This window comes from Maylandia zebra, linkage group LG13 (genome assembly GCF_041146795.1).
Source record: "Maylandia zebra isolate NMK-2024a linkage group LG13, Mzebra_GT3a, whole genome shotgun sequence".
Taxonomy (NCBI): Eukaryota; Metazoa; Chordata; class Actinopteri; order Cichliformes; family Cichlidae; genus Maylandia; species Maylandia zebra.
Window position 1 is genome coordinate 15,039,450 of NC_135179.1, and position 19,232 is coordinate 15,058,681.

The 19,232-nt window shown below is 37.0% G+C and overlaps 1 protein-coding gene across 1 annotated transcript in view; it reads left to right on the forward strand.

Annotated features, from left to right (window-relative positions):
* LOC101464788 (VPS10 domain-containing receptor SorCS1) overlaps positions 1 to 19,232 on the forward strand; it is a 52,526-nt gene that overhangs the window by 16,075 nt on the left and 17,219 nt on the right. The window contains exons 2-10 of the mRNA XM_004551767.3: positions 2,081 to 2,148; positions 4,262 to 4,361; positions 4,555 to 4,713; positions 6,062 to 6,135; positions 13,055 to 13,119; positions 13,656 to 13,774; positions 14,103 to 14,192; positions 15,013 to 15,192; positions 17,664 to 17,810. Of these exons, the coding sequence (XP_004551824.3) occupies positions 2,081 to 2,148; positions 4,262 to 4,361; positions 4,555 to 4,713; positions 6,062 to 6,135; positions 13,055 to 13,119; positions 13,656 to 13,774; positions 14,103 to 14,192; positions 15,013 to 15,192; positions 17,664 to 17,810 (1,002 nt within the window). The remainder of the gene's footprint in view (positions 1 to 2,080; positions 2,149 to 4,261; positions 4,362 to 4,554; positions 4,714 to 6,061; positions 6,136 to 13,054; positions 13,120 to 13,655; positions 13,775 to 14,102; positions 14,193 to 15,012; positions 15,193 to 17,663; positions 17,811 to 19,232) is intronic.

Below are 19,232 nucleotides of genomic sequence, written 5' to 3' on the forward strand. Positions count from 1 at the left end.
TAATTTTTGTTAACGAATCGCAGCCATTTGAATACTTAGTCTTCCATTTGCACAGACTCAAGTAACAGGGACTGGATGACTGCCTGTCTAATGCTATGTTTCCTCCTCTGAGATGCTCTGCCAGGCCTATACTGCAGCCACCTTCAGTTAATGCTTGTTTGTGGCTCTGTCTGTTTTGTACATAATAACTGAAAGCATTCTCTACTGGGTTGAGATCAGGTGACTGACTCGGCTATTGAAAAATGGCCTTGAGAAACTCTTGGGTTGCTTTGTAGTATGCTACAAGTCATTATCCGTTTGCACTGTGAAGCACTACCTGATCAGTTTTGCACTATTTTTCATGATTCATCTTGGTGCTTCTATCAGCAGTCACATCAACAAACACGAGCAGTCCAGTTTCATATGCCCATGCCATAACATTACCATGATCCACCAAATAATGTGGTATGCTTCAGAACAGGAGCTGCTGTTCTCTCCTTCTCTATACTTTTCTCTCCCCATCATTCTAGTACAAGTTCATCTTGGTTTCATTTGTCCAAATATGTTTTTCAGATCTGTGCCTGCTCTTTTAGGTGTTTTCTCAGAAAATCCAATCTGGCCTTCCTGTTCCTGAGTGTAACCAGTGGTTTGCACTTTGATTGTCTAAACCATCTGTATGCCCATTTTTGAAGGCAGGTCTTGATTGTAAACCTCGGCAATAATATGCTTACCTCCTCGAGTGTTCTTGACTTGTTAGATGCTCTGAAGTTGCTTTTCTCCCAAACCTTTTGCTATCTCTCTGTTTATTTTGTTGTTTCAACCTAATTATGGTCTCGCTCGCTTGCTGTGACACGTCTTTGCATCTACAGTATATTTAGGAATTATAAGCATATAGAGAACAAACTTGATTTGACTTCATATTGAATAATTTAGCTTTGAAAAATACTTTTTTTTTTTTTTTTTACAGAAAATATGGTACATGATTCACCTGAAAGTGCACATTTATCAAATAGAGATGAAAAGGATTTGTTTGATTTTAACCTGGAAAATGAGTTCTGTTTGGCCTTTTTATATGCAAAAGTTTAATAAAAAAAGTTAAAAATTCCTGTTAATATGATGAAGTTCTTAGTCATCATAGGGAATGTCACCCCAAATGCTCATAACACTTGATAATTAGAAGGTAGCGGTGAAAAGCTCAACAAGATGCCTCAAAAGGCTTCCCGAGAGAGTTATATGAGCTGCTGGTTTTATGATTCCCTAGTGCACAAAGGGCACTGCTTGAGCAGTTAATTTGCGTAAAGGATGAAGGGCACCACGTGAACTGCTGTTCACGTGGTGCCCTTCATTAGCTCACAATGACTGTTTAGCAGACATTATTTTTATTTCTGCATTTGTTTCTGCTAAATATATATAATTATATGTAAAACCGTTTCTTCACTAAAAAAAAAGTAAAAAAACAAACAAGTAAAGAGCATGTAAACACGCCTTCATGCATCAGTAATTACATGCACATACAAACACACTGGCTTTGATTAAGGTTTGATACGTTCTGAGAAAAGCAGGCAAATGATATTCCACAGCAAGCCGTTTATTAATATTAATTTGAAAGACAGCAGGAAATCTGTAGTTTTTATGTGTTCGGTAAAGCCCTGTGAACTGTAAACCACACATGTAAGTGACATTTTTTATGACTCTCTACAGAATGGATGTCCTATATATTTTTAAGGTCTGCCTTTCTATGCCAAGAATAAATTATAGTGTTTACTGATTTATTCATTTAGTCATTGTTCACCAGTGGTTGCATTTCTTGGTCCTCTACTCTGTCTTAACAATATATAGGTATATAAAACGCAGTATATCATACATATGTGATCAGATTTTTTCCCTTGAGAATATGCACAAGGCTTCATGGCGTACGGGGGTAGTGGGTTGACAAGGCATCACGGTTTTGTTGTGTTTTTAATAAAGCATTGTCTGTCAGGGAGATTAAAAGACACATGCATGGGCGGCTTTTGGTTCGCTATCTGACACTTTGTGGCTGCTATTGAAAACTGATGATACACACCTTCACAGCTGGTAATCTGTTTGATCTGTTTTCTAGGTGATTCTCATGTTGACAAAATACTACGACTTTAACTCTGGCAGAGTAACGGAGAGTTCTTTATGGAGGTAAGATCTCCTCTCTGATATTACGCTCTGTAGTTATACAGCAGGACACATTGATGTTACTGTTATGTTGATGTTAATGTAGTTGCACACTGTTTGGACCCTTGGAGAGATCAGCACAAAAGCATTAACACTGAATCATTAACTTAATGTCATTGTTGTGTCCACAGTGACGCAAGTTACTTTCCTGTCAGTAAAAGGTGAAAGATTTAATTTCGTGTAATAGAAGTTGGTAAAGTCTACACTTTGTCATCAAATGCTGAATCTATCCATTTCCACATATTTATGACAAGCATTTAAATTTTTGTTGTTATTAAAAGAAGTGCCCATTAAAATAAATGTTGACAACAAAGAATTTAATTAAATGGGAGGAACACAAATTACTGACAGAATAGTTGAAGGATGAAGCTTTAGCTTATCGTGCCTATCCTTTATACAGAGCAAATTTGAAATGGCAATGCTTTTCTAACTCGATTTCATTGAAACAAAAACCAAATGAAAAATAATACATTTGAAACAAATGGTAAACAAGGACAAAAGCGAATGTTTCACAGACAATAGTAATAAGGTTTTACATTTGTTCATCACCTGGATTTTGGAATTTAAAAAGAGAACTACACAATCTTAATTCCTTGTCATACCTATTCCACAATGGTTACACCTATTTGATTTAACCTTTGAATACAGTTTGGAGGTAGATTATTTTGTGCTTTGTATATTACCAGTGCAGTGTTGAGATGGACTGAATAGTAACATTTTAAGGCATGTAGTTTAATGAATAGTTGCATGGTTGGTTTATGGTTGGTTTTTAAGTCCTGTAGTATTTTTCCCCTGTACCATACGCACTGTATTAGCTCTTGTTTTGAATGTGTTTCTCCACACCTCCACACAGTAAGTAATGCACAGTATGTATAATGATTTTGATTTATGTAAAGTTTTATGTATATTTAGTTTTAGACCTTCATATTTTTACATTGTTTATATTCGCCTAACAAGTGAAAGTTCAATCCCTTTCAACTTTGGGAACATAGATCTGTTTGGGCTTGTGTCAAGAACGGCATCTGTCGTAACAAATCTGCCAAATCTGACATGTGGAGTTACCCGCTGTGGCGACTCCTTTGTGGATAATGGAGCAGCCAAAAGTGGTTTTCATATGAACCTTCCAACATCATTTATATACAATTATCATGCCCGGAAATACATTTTTCTTGCCCTCTTTATACTTATAAATTTACTTTTTTTATTTGCCTGTTACAAAACATCCTCTGCTTTATTTTGCTTTAATTTAGTGATAATATATTTTTTTAATTTCAGCCATTTTCTTTCAGTTTTCTTTCCACTATATTGTTCCAAGTGTTCCTAGGGAAATATAAATTAATCATCAGCAAATGAAGTGAATTTTAACAATTCAGACATGTTACATGTCATTTCTATACAGCATGTTATGTTGGTGTTTAATACAGTCATCAAGAACTGAAGAAACAAAGTGATTTCCTAGTTATTATCATTCTTAGTTCATGAAGTTTTGTGCAACATTTCAGTGCATTCTCTTGCCAGGATATCAAATACTGGTGTTTATCCTCTAAGACATCCTAAATCCACAAGTTTTTTTTGTATTATGCAGTGCAACGGCTATTTTTTACTGAAATGTCACCAACCACCTAAAACCGATATCTATTTTGGTGAAAATAATAGGTATTCAAAATGAAATCTGAAATAGTGCCTTTGTTTTGAGATGAAAAAATGACTTCAAAACCCCATTATTAAGCTTTCAGGCAAATATGTCCTTCATTTGATTTCTAAAACACGACAGAGTGGAAATTAAATGTAAGCATCAATAATAACACAATAATAACACTTATAATACCACTACTAATTAAAAGGAATAATAATATCATGCCCCAGCCACACATGCAACACTGGATTTATTGTTTATTTTAATAATTAAAAAAATCTCCATTCATTTAGCAAATTGCTTCACGACTTCTGCTGTGGTAATTTTCTGCTTCCCTGAAATGCTTAATGATACCATCAGCATCTTAACTAGTAGGTGTTGCGCTGTTCTTCTCTTCTCTCCAGCAAAACCCATTTACTTTGTCCTGTAATTGAATTTTAGGTCAACTGATTATGGGACCACGTATGAAAAGCTCAATGAGAAAGTCGGGACAAAAACCATACTGAGCTACTTGTATGTCAGTCCAAACAACAAGATGAAGGTAAGTGTGAACGTGCATGTCGTGTACGTGGATTCATAAGTCTGTCAGCAGGGTTATTATGATCTTTACCCTACACAGCCCTGCAGGAGTCTGTGCCTTGCGTCTGTTGCACAAGCACTCTTTAAGCCCTGTGGAATGGATGCTGTCATGGTGGGCTGCTGATTCCCCTGTCTCTTCTCTTGTCTTGTCTTAGATCATGTTACTGACCGACCCAGAAGTGGAGAGCAGCTTGCTCATTAGCCTTGACGAGGGGGCGTCCTATCAAAAATACAGCTTAGCCTTTGATATCCTCAGCTTGCTTTTTCACCCCGAGCAGGAAGACTGGATCCTGGCTTACAGCCATGACCAAAAGGTAGAGTGTAGCTGTCAGATGGCATGAAATAGTTGCAATAAAATCTGAAAATGTGACAGAAAAACATCTCCATATGAGAATGTGGGCTGTTGTATACAGATTACTTGCTGCTTTTTATTCTTTTGTTACTTTTACTTGAATGTTCTGCCAGACTGAAGTCACCGTGGGGTCACATTGCAAGTAATCTCTCTATAAAATGATACAGAACATAGGTTGCCTTCATGGTCAGATGCATTCATTTTAATGCCAACGTTAACTCTCATAACATGGTCTTCACAAGCACAGATATCTGCCGCTTCTGCAGCCCTTAACAGGTCATAAGGTGCAGCTACAGACAGCTCTGAATGGATGTGTCCTCAGAAAGCACAGGGGAAAGTTAACAAGTTAGACACGCCCAAACAATGCACAAACTCAGTCACACACAATAGCGAGCATAAACACACACCCTCCATTACTCTGTGTGAGAACCCTGCTGTCTGCTTTACTCAAAACCAGAGGCATCAAACTCGGACTCCCAGCCTGCTATTGGAAGACTTGATTTTCAGAGAGAAAAACAGTCAAGGTCTGAGAAGTGAGATAAATGATGCAGGGAGGAAGATGAAAGCTGAGTTGAGAGCCACAGATGGGTCAAAATAAAGATGCTCCAGAGACGTTTGCCTTTAGGTCATTCTGTATGTCTTTGTAAAGCTACATTTCAGTGGTTTTCCTTGTTCCTTTTATCGCAGCTATAGCTGGGTTTCATTTTACATTTATTGATTGCCTGTCATGTCTTTTAAAAGTTGTAAGTACTTAGATAACTCAAAAATGATATTGCCGATCCTTGTAAGGCTGAGAGCTTAAGATGCACGCTGCTCAGTCATTAAGGAGAGATGACAGGCTTTCGGACTGCTTGAACACAAGTAAAATGGCTTTATGAAGAAAAATTACAATGACAGCTACAAGACGGATTTTAAGATGTCAGGTAGGAATCCTGCTGTCTTACTTTAAGAACAAGACGCTGTGGTTTTTAACTCAGAGACCACTTTGTATATCACTTCCCTCTTATTTAAGCCATCACAGTAGATATACACCATTCCCTGTTTTATTTTTAAAATCTGGCTTCTACGGGTTGCTGCATTTTTACATGAACTGGTGGATCTCCGCATAAAGCATGCACTTAGTAGTGCTGTATTTTTTTAAAAAAACAACTAAAAATCTTAATGCCACAAAATTTAAAGATTTGGCAGCTGCTTGGAAAAGAAGTTGGACATAAATCTTGAAATAATCCTTTTGGAGATTCTGAAAAAAAATCATCTTTATACTGTACCTCATGCCGTAGACATTTGATTAATGCCTTCCCATTTTTCAGCTCTATGTCTCCGTTGAGTTTGGAAGAAGATGGCAGCTTGTGCATGACAATGTCGTCCCCAACAGATTCTACTGGTGAGATCAACATCCAGTCATTTGTCATTCTGGTAGAAACATGCTGCATTATTTTCACACAAAATATGTAAATTGAGTTGTGTGCATTTTTAGCACTCTGCTCACAACAGTAGTACAGAGGGGAATGATCAGTCAGCAGCTTGTTTTCAGTAATGACAAAGAAAACAAAACATTAATGTTATCAAGTCAGATTTAAACCTAACATCTAGAGTCTTAAGTGTGCCATTTTTTTTAAAGTTTTAGCTCGGGCCTGCCATTTTTATTTTGTCTTGTAAAGCACTTTGTGGCTTTGTTTTCAAAAGTGCCATGTAAAGCATTTTTTTAAATAAAGTTCTTTGTAGGAAGTGCCTTGGGTTATAGAAAAAACAACATGTTTGCATTTGTCCTTTCAGAAATGGTAAAAATGAATTAAACTTAAAGCCTTTTTCTTTAAATAGCAAATGCCAAGCAAGGTTTCCAGGAAGGCAGAGCTTGGCTTGTATTTATAAATATTTTATATTTGCTTGTCGTTCTTTTTATTTTTTACATAATGCGCTGTGTCTAGTTTACACACACTTATAAATATTTGATCCACCGAATACAGTCTCCTCATGAAATATTTTTGGCATATTTTTGGATTACCATATTATGTTACAAATCAGGGCTTACCCGAACATTATCCATCAGGTTTTCTTTTTTTTGGTTTCCTTTCTTTCTTTCTTTCTTTCTTTCTTTCTTTCTTTCTTTCTTTTTTTGCATGCATGTACCTGATGCATAGAGTCAGGACTGAGGTTGTGTCCTGGGGCTTTTGAGCTTCTCTTAGGAACCGATACAGGGACTATGGTCGCTGATATGTGTTAAATTTATGACAGTTTTTATAGTAGCTGGCTTCACACTCTTCTCTAAATAAATAAAGCCATATTAATCAGGAAGTTTGAAATGACGTACAGTGGAGTGATCTGCAGGTTTTTGTTAGTCTTAAATCATGTTGACAATATTATGGTAAATACAAATCTGTAGGGAAGAGGTAATGACTAAGTAGAATTCAGGGAAAGTCATGAAAAAGGCATTTTAGTGCCTTGTTTAATGATGCTGATATTTTTATCCTCAAGCCTCATTGCTTATGGTTGTTCAGGAGAAATAGTTAACTTTCTAATTTGTTTTTTCTAGTCAATACAATTAAATGCAGAACGATGGACATCTTTGGGTTAAAGGTACTTCAGTTTGCAGCTAGGTTGGAAAATCTTCATAAGCTAAAACTGCTGCATGAAGTAAGCCCACAGGATTTACTGTGTGTGTGTGAGTTCGGTATTTATTGTGTCAAACTCCCAGCCCACAAGGACTTAAAATACACTAAAAATACAATTTGCAGTGGTGAAGGAGCTTGTCACACAAAAACATTTTATTGCCAACACAGAAATCCTGTCCCATGTTCAGGGCTAAAACACAGCATTATATTAACCAGCCTTCTACAAGAGTAGGTTATAATCCCTTTATAATGATGTGTAAAACATAAAGTAGACTGGATCTTTCCATGTAACCTACATAATGAACTACACCAGTACTGTACAAGGTCTTTCATAATTTTCCTATAGACTATAGGCTATTTTTCACTCATTTTCAGTCCAGTACTTTTAGAGAAATGTTACGTAACACTGACCTAATTATCATCTAAGGATACCAAAAAACTAACTGAAGGGATGAACCAGTCAACTTGACAAATAAACAATTTTATATTGTATCTTTAGGCACTTTGTTACTAAATCCTCTCTCAAACACATTAGTTCCCATTTCTTGAGCTAAATATGTGATACATGTCAAACATAAAGCAGTTTTACAAATGAAATTGTATGTTTGCACCAAGTTGATTGCCAAATTAGCTGAAAAGTTGCCATATCTCGATGTAGTGTGCAGTGTGTACAGGTGTAGTGCAAGGATGGGCCAAACTAATTTGGGCTGGAACTTGTAATCACATAAAATGCATGTGTTTGATACTATTCTACCACTTGTGTTTATTACGAGTGAATACATGCACATGCATAATGTATGAAAACAATACCTGATCTATCACCATTGTGAAGACCATCATAGAGTATTCACTCTCTTAAATACTGACATTCAAATTGTAACTAAATAAATAATATAATAAAAGAAAGAAAGCAAGTTTATCCTCACTGTATGTACTCAATTATCAGTGTTTTCATAGAATTCACATTTAGCCTTTTGTGCATTTAAATACGTTATTCTGATCATTAAAAATTAAAAACAATATTCTTATGGGCAGTCAGAATGGGCTCATTGTAGATGTGGGTGGGCCCTCTCCCATTAGACATTAAAAAATGATGAAATGCAGAATCTATGATCTAGAAAGCATCTGACTGACAACAGCTTAATTTTTCAGCATTAAAATGATCCCAAACACACAGTGAAACACGGTCAGTTATGAGTGGCCTCCCCAGATCCAGCCAAAAAACAGCCAATATTCAAAGAAAAGCTTTAAATGTCCTTCAATAAGCATGGAAAACTATTCAAAAACATTACAAGATAGCTTGCCTAAGAGGGTTCAGGCTGTGGTGAATGTAATCCTACCAAATATTGACTTTCAAGCTTGTTAGAAATGTGTTTTTAGGCAGTTTACCTTATACACTGTAGATCCATGTATGTTTACTGCACCTGTTCCACATCCCCTAGCAAAATATAAAGAAATGAGGGGCAGCTGAACATTTTTGCACAGTAGATTAGTATATAAGTACACATGTTTGACTTTCAAATTCTTTCTTACATGAGACTGCAGCTACTCTTCAGCAGAGAATGTGTTCATAATTTAGGTTTGTACAAGACATCAGCAGATGGTCTTTCTTCACAAATCACCAAAGGTTTGGTGTGAAAATCACTCATAACAGTTGTTTGTTTTAAAAAATAAAAACCAAAAACCAAATAAAGAATTCACCTCACTAACACAGAAGCGTCAATGCAACAAATCCTAGTTTTAAAGATACGTTTGATTTTTTTCCCCCCATCATCTGGAACAGTGAGTGATGCCAAAGGATTAATCAAAAATCTAATTTACAGTGCTCAAATGTGTAAGCACATCCTTTTGTCTTTAAGGAAATACATAAACCCAAATATGCAAGAAAAAAGCATCCCACACTGCTCAGTTTAAGATGATTTACAAAAGCATATGTTAACACTTATCGTGAATTCATGACCTCTTGCATACTGATATGAAAAGTTGAATATGATTTATTTTCTGCTGCTATTTATCATTTGCTTCGCTGTGTTAAAGAAGGACAAGGCTGCCTCTTTATCGGAAAGGCCAGGCTAAAGATACGAAGAATGAAAGCTCTGATATGTAATTATAACATTTGGAATTCAACCAAAATCGCTCAATGCCATTACTTCAATTTCTTTAGCCCATCCTACACCATGATGAAGACATTAACATGATTTGATAATTCACAAATCTTTGCCATTAAAATTCCCTAAGTTGTTGCGTTAGATACTATTAATTCAGGTATGTTACTTATAGTTCTGAAGGTTTTAATCAAATATTTTAATCAAATGTGTTTACTCAACCACAAAGCGGTCTATGAATTCCTGAAAGGTCTTGCGTCCTTGCTGTAAAATGCTACCAAAAGGAGTTAGTTATTGGGGAACATAGTGTAACATTGCAGGGGTTATTTAAGACCAAGTGCTGCTGTTCACTGATAGAATTGGATGAAGTATTTGACAGAAAGTCCATTAAAAGAGATGGAGCTGTGAGGCAATTACAGAGTGCTGAGGGAAGCAGGATTGGAGCTTTTTATATTGTAGTTCAGACACAGTATGGAAAATGAGAAGAAAACCCATCTTCTGTCACAACAGCTGCTATTAATACAAGAAGTGGTCACTCCAGCCACTCTTCACTTAACCGCTACCGTGAAGAATCTGTAGTGAAAGTGAGTAAGTGTCAGGTTTCGTAGATCGGACTCACGCGCAGACCACTAGTGTCTTCAAAAGGTGCATTTATTTACAGTGTTCCTCTACAGTGGAATTCATATATACATATAATGGTGTCAAGGGAAAAGGGGCCGGGGTTCCAGGGTCCAGGAGCGAAAGAGGCAGGAGTCCAGGAAGGGAAGGTTTTCATTCAGCCCTCGCACATCTCCTCTCCTTTCCTCTATCTCTCTTGCTTCCGTTCAGTCGCCATGCACAGGGAAAGAACAGGTCCAGAGGCGATCTATACACAGGCAGAAAAAAACCATTAGTTTCCTGGTTCAGACAGGCTCACAAACTGACTTTACAAAATACAGGACGACTGACGCTGATGGCTCAACGATCCAGCGACGAGTAGAGCAGACTCGCCCTCTTAAGAAGGGTTCCAATCTCTTATGATCAGCAACAGATGTGCTGATCACCTCCAGGTGTGTAGGCCAGGGGCAGGAGCCCATACTGAGCTCCGCCCCGGCAGGAGAAAGAGAGAATGGAAGAGGGAGAGAGAGAAGGGGAAACAAAAACAAAGCACCTGACAGCTGTCAGCTGTCGAGGAGCGGAGACCATGACAGTAAGATAGCTAAGTATACTTTACAGATAACGAGTGGTACAGGCCAAACGACCCATCAGGTCTGTAGTTATGGTTGCTATGTTGTTGCTCCTGGAAAATGAAACCCTAAAAATCGCCACTGCTCCTTCTCTTATTTCTCATGACCACTAATGAAATTTAAATGACAACCAACTAATCTAAGACAAATATTGCACTTCTAAGAGCATTAAAAACCCCCCACCAATTACTGTGAGCTCAATGCGCTTACTAAGGAGTTTTCTCAGTTTTCTTTGTTTCTGTTACAGCCTGATTATGTACAAGGCTCCACTTTATTCAAATATATTCAGTGCTTTTTGTCTCGCTATTTTACTAAGCTACTTGTTACAAAACACTGAATGTTAAAATTGGGGGACCTACAATGAAAGCCTAATTTAGGGCTTCAGGAGTCCCAAAATAATTTATTAAGGGGATAAAATAAAAATGAAAAAAAAAAGAAAATTCTGCCTGTTCTTTAAGTTAAACTAACTTTTAATCCTTTGCAAATGTATGCAAGTCAGTACAATTATATTAATATGTAAATAAGTTATTTCTCAGTTGGCATTAGTTGTTCTCGTGCAGTTTATGAAAAAAACCATGAACTGCATGAACATATGCAGCAACTATCAGCACTAGTGGTGACAAAAAATAGTAATACTCCAATTTAAATGTAACAACTTCTTGATTTTGGAACTACTGGGAATAACTGGGAATAACTGTTTAATACATAACTTAAATTCGCATGCAGTGTAATGCTTGCTGCTTTATATTTTATTGTCAGTCTGTATAGCTTTGGAGGAATCACACCAAAAAAATCTGATAAAATATAAATAATATAAAAGCTGATATTACTTCTGAACTCTTTAAGTCCTTCATCTCAGACAGCCTGTTGTCTTCTGATTGGCCAACTGGAAGCCTGGGCAGCTCCAGGTGCTTTGGAGCAATATCACATCTGTTTGGCAGCGTGGAGTTTCCAAATACACATATGTGTGTATAAAAGATAGATGTACCCAGCATGTCATTGTTTTCTGTGCTCTGTGTTTTGAAGCCTCATTTTGGCTGCTGCCGTGTTAGTTTTTGGACCCAGAAGAGACCAGATTTAGAGAAGAAAGCAAAAGTTTAACAAACCACCACCACAAACTTACTGGACAGACATGTGTACCTGCTAATTTGTTTTGTAGCACACTAGTAAAATACCAGAATTTAACTCTTTAACACTAAAGGGCAAATTTCTAAACCTTCTTGCACAAGCTGTACCACAGCCATAATGTCAGTCAGGTTATTTCATGAAAATGCTCCAGAAGACACTAGCAACAGACAGTGGAGGGCTTGAGTCTGTGACTATAGTGTTCAGCAGACTGCATCAGCACACATCAGTCAAAGCAGCCACGCCCAGAATCCAGAAGGATGAGTTATAAAGACCCAGTATATATTTGTTATGATGGAGGAGACTACCTCTAAAGACAAAAAACAGTGTATTATGTATTTTCTGTGCCAGGCTGTAAACAAGGTTTTTATTGCTTCTAAGTTGGCCATTTTGCTATAGCAGTCTGTGGGGACTGACTCGCTTCAAGTGGCCTCGGTAGTTTTTTAAACACTTTTGTGTTGGATTCTTTTTTCTAGCCTGGAGGTTGTAAACCTTCTAAACAATGTACATTGTTATTTACAACTTTTTAATATTCATGTCAGAGCCAGAATCAAATATGATTAATCAAAAAACCCATTGCTACAAACATGACATGAACATTTTTTCCTGCATCTTCATAGAGATTAAGTAAGCTTATCACAGATTTCTTTTATATAGATTTCTCCATATATTGCTTGTGATTGAAACTTCAGTGTTATATCATACAGTCAGCTGGTAATTAGCTTAACCAGTCTGTTTTGAAGCATAGATGCCCTGCTGCTGTCCTTGTTGCTGCAGATCTTCTCATATACCAGACTGAATTTGAACATGTGAGAGTAGATTGGAGAAATTGCCATTTGTAGTTAAGAACAAGACATTTGTGTTCATCTCTGTTTTTACATTTTGCTCTTGGAATCTCCTCACCAGGAACAGGAGGAGGCAGTGCTCACAAGCAAAGGATGGTAACTCACTACAGGCACCGGAAAGCTGGCCAGTCAGAGCACAGTAGGCTTATAGAGAAGAGGTGGGGCTCAATGAGCCCAGAGCTAATATCACCTTTTTCACGAGGAGGCTTCAGCAAAGCCCATACATCAGACGAAAGTGGGCTTTTAGGCAGCCTGTAGCTCTTATATGTGCTTCAGAGTAAGAAATAAATGAGGAATTCTTCAGACAATGTGAAACGTTCACTTTTCTTAAGGGTCACGGGACAGACACTGATTATAAAACAAAAAGTAATGTTTATCATGATGTTACAGGTCCAGACTGGGCTTGGACAAAGAACAAGGAATGATTCATCTGGAGATCAGCGTCTCTGATGGGCGTGAGTAATAACAACATGTTACCTTAGCAACACAGAAAAAAAAATTGATTTATCACAATTTAGTTTAACAATGTTTTTTTTAATATAATAAATATATATGAATAATTTCATTTAAGTATATTATTATTATAGTGAGAAACAAAGAAAGTAGTCAGTGCTGAAATTCTTCTTCCCATCTGGCTACATGAAGTCTTCATACAGTCGAGCTTATTCATTTTTGAAGGGCTGGGCTGTGACTTGGCGCACTCGGCTCGACTTTCTTGGCCACAATGCAGAGAGGGGGGCACTTCCATAAGGGCCTTGTGTGTTAATGCCCTATCTCTGTAGAGAGTACTTCATTTGGCTGATGTTAACAAACTGGGACAGCTCTCTCTACTTTATCTATTAGTAAGAATATTGGCTTCCAAATTTTTGCTTCTATGCTTCACTTAATACTATGAGCATAGGCACTGCTAAGCTTTTACTGTGGGCTACAGAAGGTTGTTTGTTCCTGTATTATGTTGTCTTTTTAGCACTAATTTCTTGCTTACCCACAGGATCGCAGTACATAACTTGTAAACTTCAGAATTGCTCTGATGGAAACAAGAGCAAACCTTTTCCTGGGTTTATCATCCCTGATTCCCTTGTGGTTCAGGATGAATACGTTTTTATCCAGGTGGGTTTTTATTGTGAGGTCTGGTTTCATTAAAAGACAATTAAATGCTGTAAAACCAATGTGTTCACTCTTGTCTTAATGTACAGTCATGTTTTTCATTAACTAAAAGGGGCCATTATCCTGTGAAGGGATGGGGTAAAAATTAAATTGCAGCGTTGTGTATTACTACAATGCCACTCTGGCATGATGCACAACAGCCTAATTAGCAACAAACCCAGAGTTTTGATGGCTGCATAAATTATTTGACCCGAGCTTCGGGCAGTTAGTGTCTTCATTTATGTTTATGGATGTTTACTATGGATAAATGTACTCTATTCTGCTTTTGTAGGTGCCAGTAGGTGGCCAGTCTGTCCATTATGTGTCCTATAAACGAAATGCTTTCTACCCGATGAAGCTTCCCAAGTACACTCTGCCAAAGGTAAGGTAACTGGAAAGGATGCAGTGTTTGATTGAGAAGAACAAGTAACATTAATTTAACTATGAAACATTTATTCCTCTGGGATATTTTGTTCTATGATTATAAGTTTTAGTTGGGTGATTATTTCCAAATACTTTCATCAAGTTTGCTTCCAGTATTATTTACTGACGGATCCATTAAATTGTTTTCTGTGCTTTAATCTCCTGAAAAATGATATAGGATTGCATAATTATGTCTCTGTTTATTTAATAGCATTGCACTGATTTTCAGTTTTCTCATCTATATCTACTTCGCCTAAATTACATTTACTTAAAGCAAATCTGGAGTTCCCGAGGGCTCCCCAAAATGTTCTGAAGTAGAAAATGTCAATTTAGCATCTGCACAAAAATGCACTGACTTCCATTTACTGCAAGCACAGCAGGGTGGCTTAGCAGTTTGAGAGACTGTGTTAGAACAACAGGAGAGATTTAGTTCCAGCAGTGTTGTTTCAATAAATCTATCCATCCTGCCTTGTATTCTGTGACCATTTTTTCTGGGAAGGGCACATCTTGTGCACCATGCTGGATAAGAGATTCAGTAAAATTAAAAGGAGCTTGGCTTCATTTTTAGTGCACAGCGTGAAATGCCTTAGGTCTAATTGCTACAGACCCAGACTGAGTGATGTCAAGAAGTGACAAATTGTTAGCTCGCAGCTTTGTGCACATCGCTAAGCGGATTTACACTTACTTGTTCTTTAAGCCATTTCCTAAGAAACATATTGGCAAATGAGTAGTTAAGTAATCCACACAGAGGCATCCACTCATGAATTCTGCTTATTTAGGACTTACAGATAATCAGCACAGACGATAACCAGGTGGTGGCAGCGATTCAGGACTGGCACCAGAATGATTCCTACAACCTGTACATGTCTGAGTCCAGAGGGCTATTCTTCACCCTGATGCTGGAGGACGTTGTGAGCAGTGGAGGTCCCGAGGGAAATATAATGATAGACCTCTATGAGGTAGGCAGTGAATGTGCTGCAGGGGTGGTGCTTTTATCTGACTACATGGTTTTGTAATATTAGGGCAGTGGCTTTTTTTGTAGTTTCTCCTTTTATATATTTCATATATTTATTATAGTCTGTCTGTGTGTGTGTGTTGACATTAATGCATTACTACTTAAGAATGCTTTATGGAGCACTAATTGAGCTCCTTCAAAATGTTAACCCCAGAGTGTTATTGGAGTATATGGTTTTAATTTTATGTTCCAAATTAAGGTAAATGAAGGTATCATATATGGTTCCTCATTTTATTTTCTGAACATTTTCTTGACTGGAGTCTTGTCCAGTCACAGGCACAGGCTGCTGTAAGGTGGCAACATTTGCAAAATGTGGCTAAAAATATATACTTTTCTTCAAAGGTCTAAGTTCATTTGAGTTCATACACTGAACTGAGCATGCATATACACACAAATACAGGTTGTGCCCGAACAGAATACTTCAAGTGAAAAAACAGTATTTTTTTGAGTCAATACTGAGCCCACTTTGAAGAAAAACAGTAGCAGTGAAGTATATCTCTACTACAAACAAAAAAATAAATAGCATGGTGAAACCATGTGAAAATCAAGGAAAACTAAATAATTCATAAACATTGAATTACTAAATCAATTTTAGCAGTAATAAAATATAATAACACTATGTAACTGAAGTATAATAAAAATACTATAAGGGTATCAAAAAACCAAAATCACACATTTCACAGCTTGAAAATGACTAAAAGTGGGATAAATGTCTCACTGGATCACTGTATGATGTTATAGGAACTTGTGGCAACATTCAGTGTATTATTCACTACTACTATCCTATATTTATAAGAGTTTTTTTTAATAACACAAATATGGCTCTCTAGATGCATCTGGTGTATGTCTCAAAGTGGACTTATGGAAATATGATCAAATATAGTGCCACCACTTTTAGCCATAAATTCCACTAATTTCTAGAGACAACACCTATCTCAACATTTAGAACAACTATTGAAATACATAATGTAGAAGACTAAAGTCTGAAATACTCCCAGCCACTGCTGATTGGATGCATTAATGAGCATTGCATTCAAATGCACTTTTATCACTATGTGTCACATACATTAGCCTGATGTTTGCTGACTGACTGGGAGACGTTTATATGGTTCCACAACCTCACAGTGAAGCCAGTTTTAACGTCTATTTAAGTTACCAAATGTGGTTCCTTGCCCCAACAGAGGGTTTGCTTGACAGAAAATCAAAAAGTCACAAACTTTCATCACATTCATCAAGTCAAAATGTCAGATATTTACCGAGTTAGATTTCTTTAATTTGTTTTCTAATTTGGGACTGTATTTGTGTCCTTAAAAAATTATAAAAAATTACATGAAATAACATTAACTTGATGCTGCTTAGGAATGAATTTTTTTTAGATGAATAATCAGAAAAACACTTGAATTTTTTTTTACCCATATACTGAAACTGTTGACTATAAGAGGACTCTGATGGCAACATGGGGAGCGCTAACGGAGACACTATGTGTCTCTAAGAGTACCATACAAAAGTCAAATCACTGGTTTGGGATCTTTCTTGAGCAACATAACAGACTCTGACAAGTAAAGCACCAACAGATGGACAAAAACTTTCATAAGAGTTCTTGTGGATTTTCTGCTGTGTTTTCCTTAAGTGCACTGAGATGTTTTAGATGCCCCTTCTATAATGAAACAGATGTTACACTGCATTCATTCTGCAGCATCTGGGTGCTTCTCTCATATCTACTTTATGGCTGCTTTATCATCTTTTTCATGCAACATTACAGTTTCACAAGAAATCATTTAACAGGTTTAGTCATTAGATAAGGTATCATTCATATACACATTTCGAAAACACAGTCAGTGATGGTGCATTGGCACAGTGCAGAATACTGGCTTTAACTAGTGCCCTGAACATATTATATCTGTGCTGACAGATCTACTACAAGGTTGCAGCAGCTGCACATGTATACATCAGCCTAGATTATCCTCATCCTTAGCCAGCAGTAAAAGCATCATGTTGTTGAAAGCTAAGATAGCCATCAGCAGTAGTTATGCTGCTCTCTGCCCAGAAACACTTAGCTGCAGTGACCAGTAGAAGATATTAAATGGTCATTCATACTTTGACAAAGATTTGTGGAAATGAAAGAGAAATGTGAGCTCAAGTGATAGCTGCAGGTGAGAGTCTGCATCTCTCTGCACATAAATACAAAGAAGAAGACATATCTCAGGGCTGTGCCATATGTTGTTTTGATTTTGCAGAGTCCTACAGATGGTCCAAAATAGTGCTCCATGTCAGGAAAAACTATCACTTTCAGACATCTCTTCCTTTCCAAACTAGGTCTTCAGCTTTACTTAAGTTTGAATAATTTACGGTTATTTTTTTCCTCCCTTTTTTGTTACTTTTCCCCCCACTGCTCTCCTTCTCTCATGTTCTCAGGTTGCCGGGATTAAAGGGGTGTTCCTGTCAAATAAAGTTGTCGAGAACCAAGTGAAAACTTATATCACATACAACAAGGGGAGAGACTGGCGTCTTCTTCAGGCTCCAGCAACCGATCTCCAAGGAAACAAGGTCTATTGTGAACAAGTAAGTGGGCCACTGACAAGAGGTACATTTGGTTATTTGGATTTCCATTATCTGCTTGCAAAAATACCGCAGTGAATCATGCTAGACCATGGTCAAAGTCTGCTGATAACTATGTGCCATAGCAACGCAGTTCTGAATGTGGCAGTAAGTGAAGAGACCTGTTATGATTAGGTTTACCTTCCAGTATTCATTTATATTCAATACATATTACTACAAGTAAAGGGAACATACCATACCTTTCCTTATTTTAAGTCATACTCAAACGTGTAAATGTAATCCCTATAAGCCAAAGCTCAGGCTCCAGACTGCTCTGAGTACTAGGTTCATATTTTCGTCTTATGTGTTGCTCAGTTCCTGGCACAGAACTTAGATGAAGTCAAACATGTATGTACGCACTCTCTCTAGACAGTATTACTACAGCACTGCGTACGCAGTAGGGGTGCAACATTTGCACAAATCTATACGGGACTGGGGAATGACTGCAGGCATGAGCACTTGATCATCGTAAATCACGAACGAAAAATTGTGATGCACTTTCAGGCCACTCTTTACATTAATCCCCTTTAAAAACTCCAGTTTTGCACTCAGATGTTGAATTTTAGAGTGTGTCTGTGTCCCGTAGAGGCTTATATTATTCATGCAACAAGATGTTAGCAGCAGTGGCAACGAATAGGGTGTAAAACACTGGATGATGGAACTACGACATGAGTAAATTCTGTAAATTCAATATAAGTTTTAGTATTATTTCTGTAGTACTGAATGTGCAACATAGACATTTTACTTGCTGCCTAACCTTTGGTGTTTCCTGACATTTTCCTGCTTTTCCATGTCAGTCACATGTTATTATAATATTATGAAGATGATTTAATCATCAAGTTCTAGCTTTAAACATGTGGTGATTAAATGATTTAAAAATCACTGGATTTTATTTTTATTCACGTTTTGCATAGCATCCCAGCATGCTTTGAAAACCAGACTTTACTGTATTGCTCTGTACCATAGATTTTTGGATAGCTTTTTGTTTGTGTGCTAAAATGCAGCACATTATTGCATTTTTGCTTTATTTTTCTTTCTTTTCTTTAAAAAAAAAAAAATCAGTACAAAGCTTCACATTGTTTCTTATTCCACCAGGGTAGGTAAAGTCAAATCATAAAAGATAAGGAGCACAAGCATAAGTGGCAGACTTAGTCAACGACAAATTAAAGGAAAATTAAAACTTTTTTTTAATTTAGAGAGATTCTAGGCCCATAAATTAAATCTAAAGAGGCACTTAATCCAAAAAGGTCCCACAAACACTTTCTGTCGTCCAAACTGCCTTTTAATCTACCAAGCGTACACTCGTAAGAGATTTATCTCTACTGCTGCATCTCTATCTCTAGCCATTTTCCACTAATTTTGGGAACTGTAATAAGACAATATTTA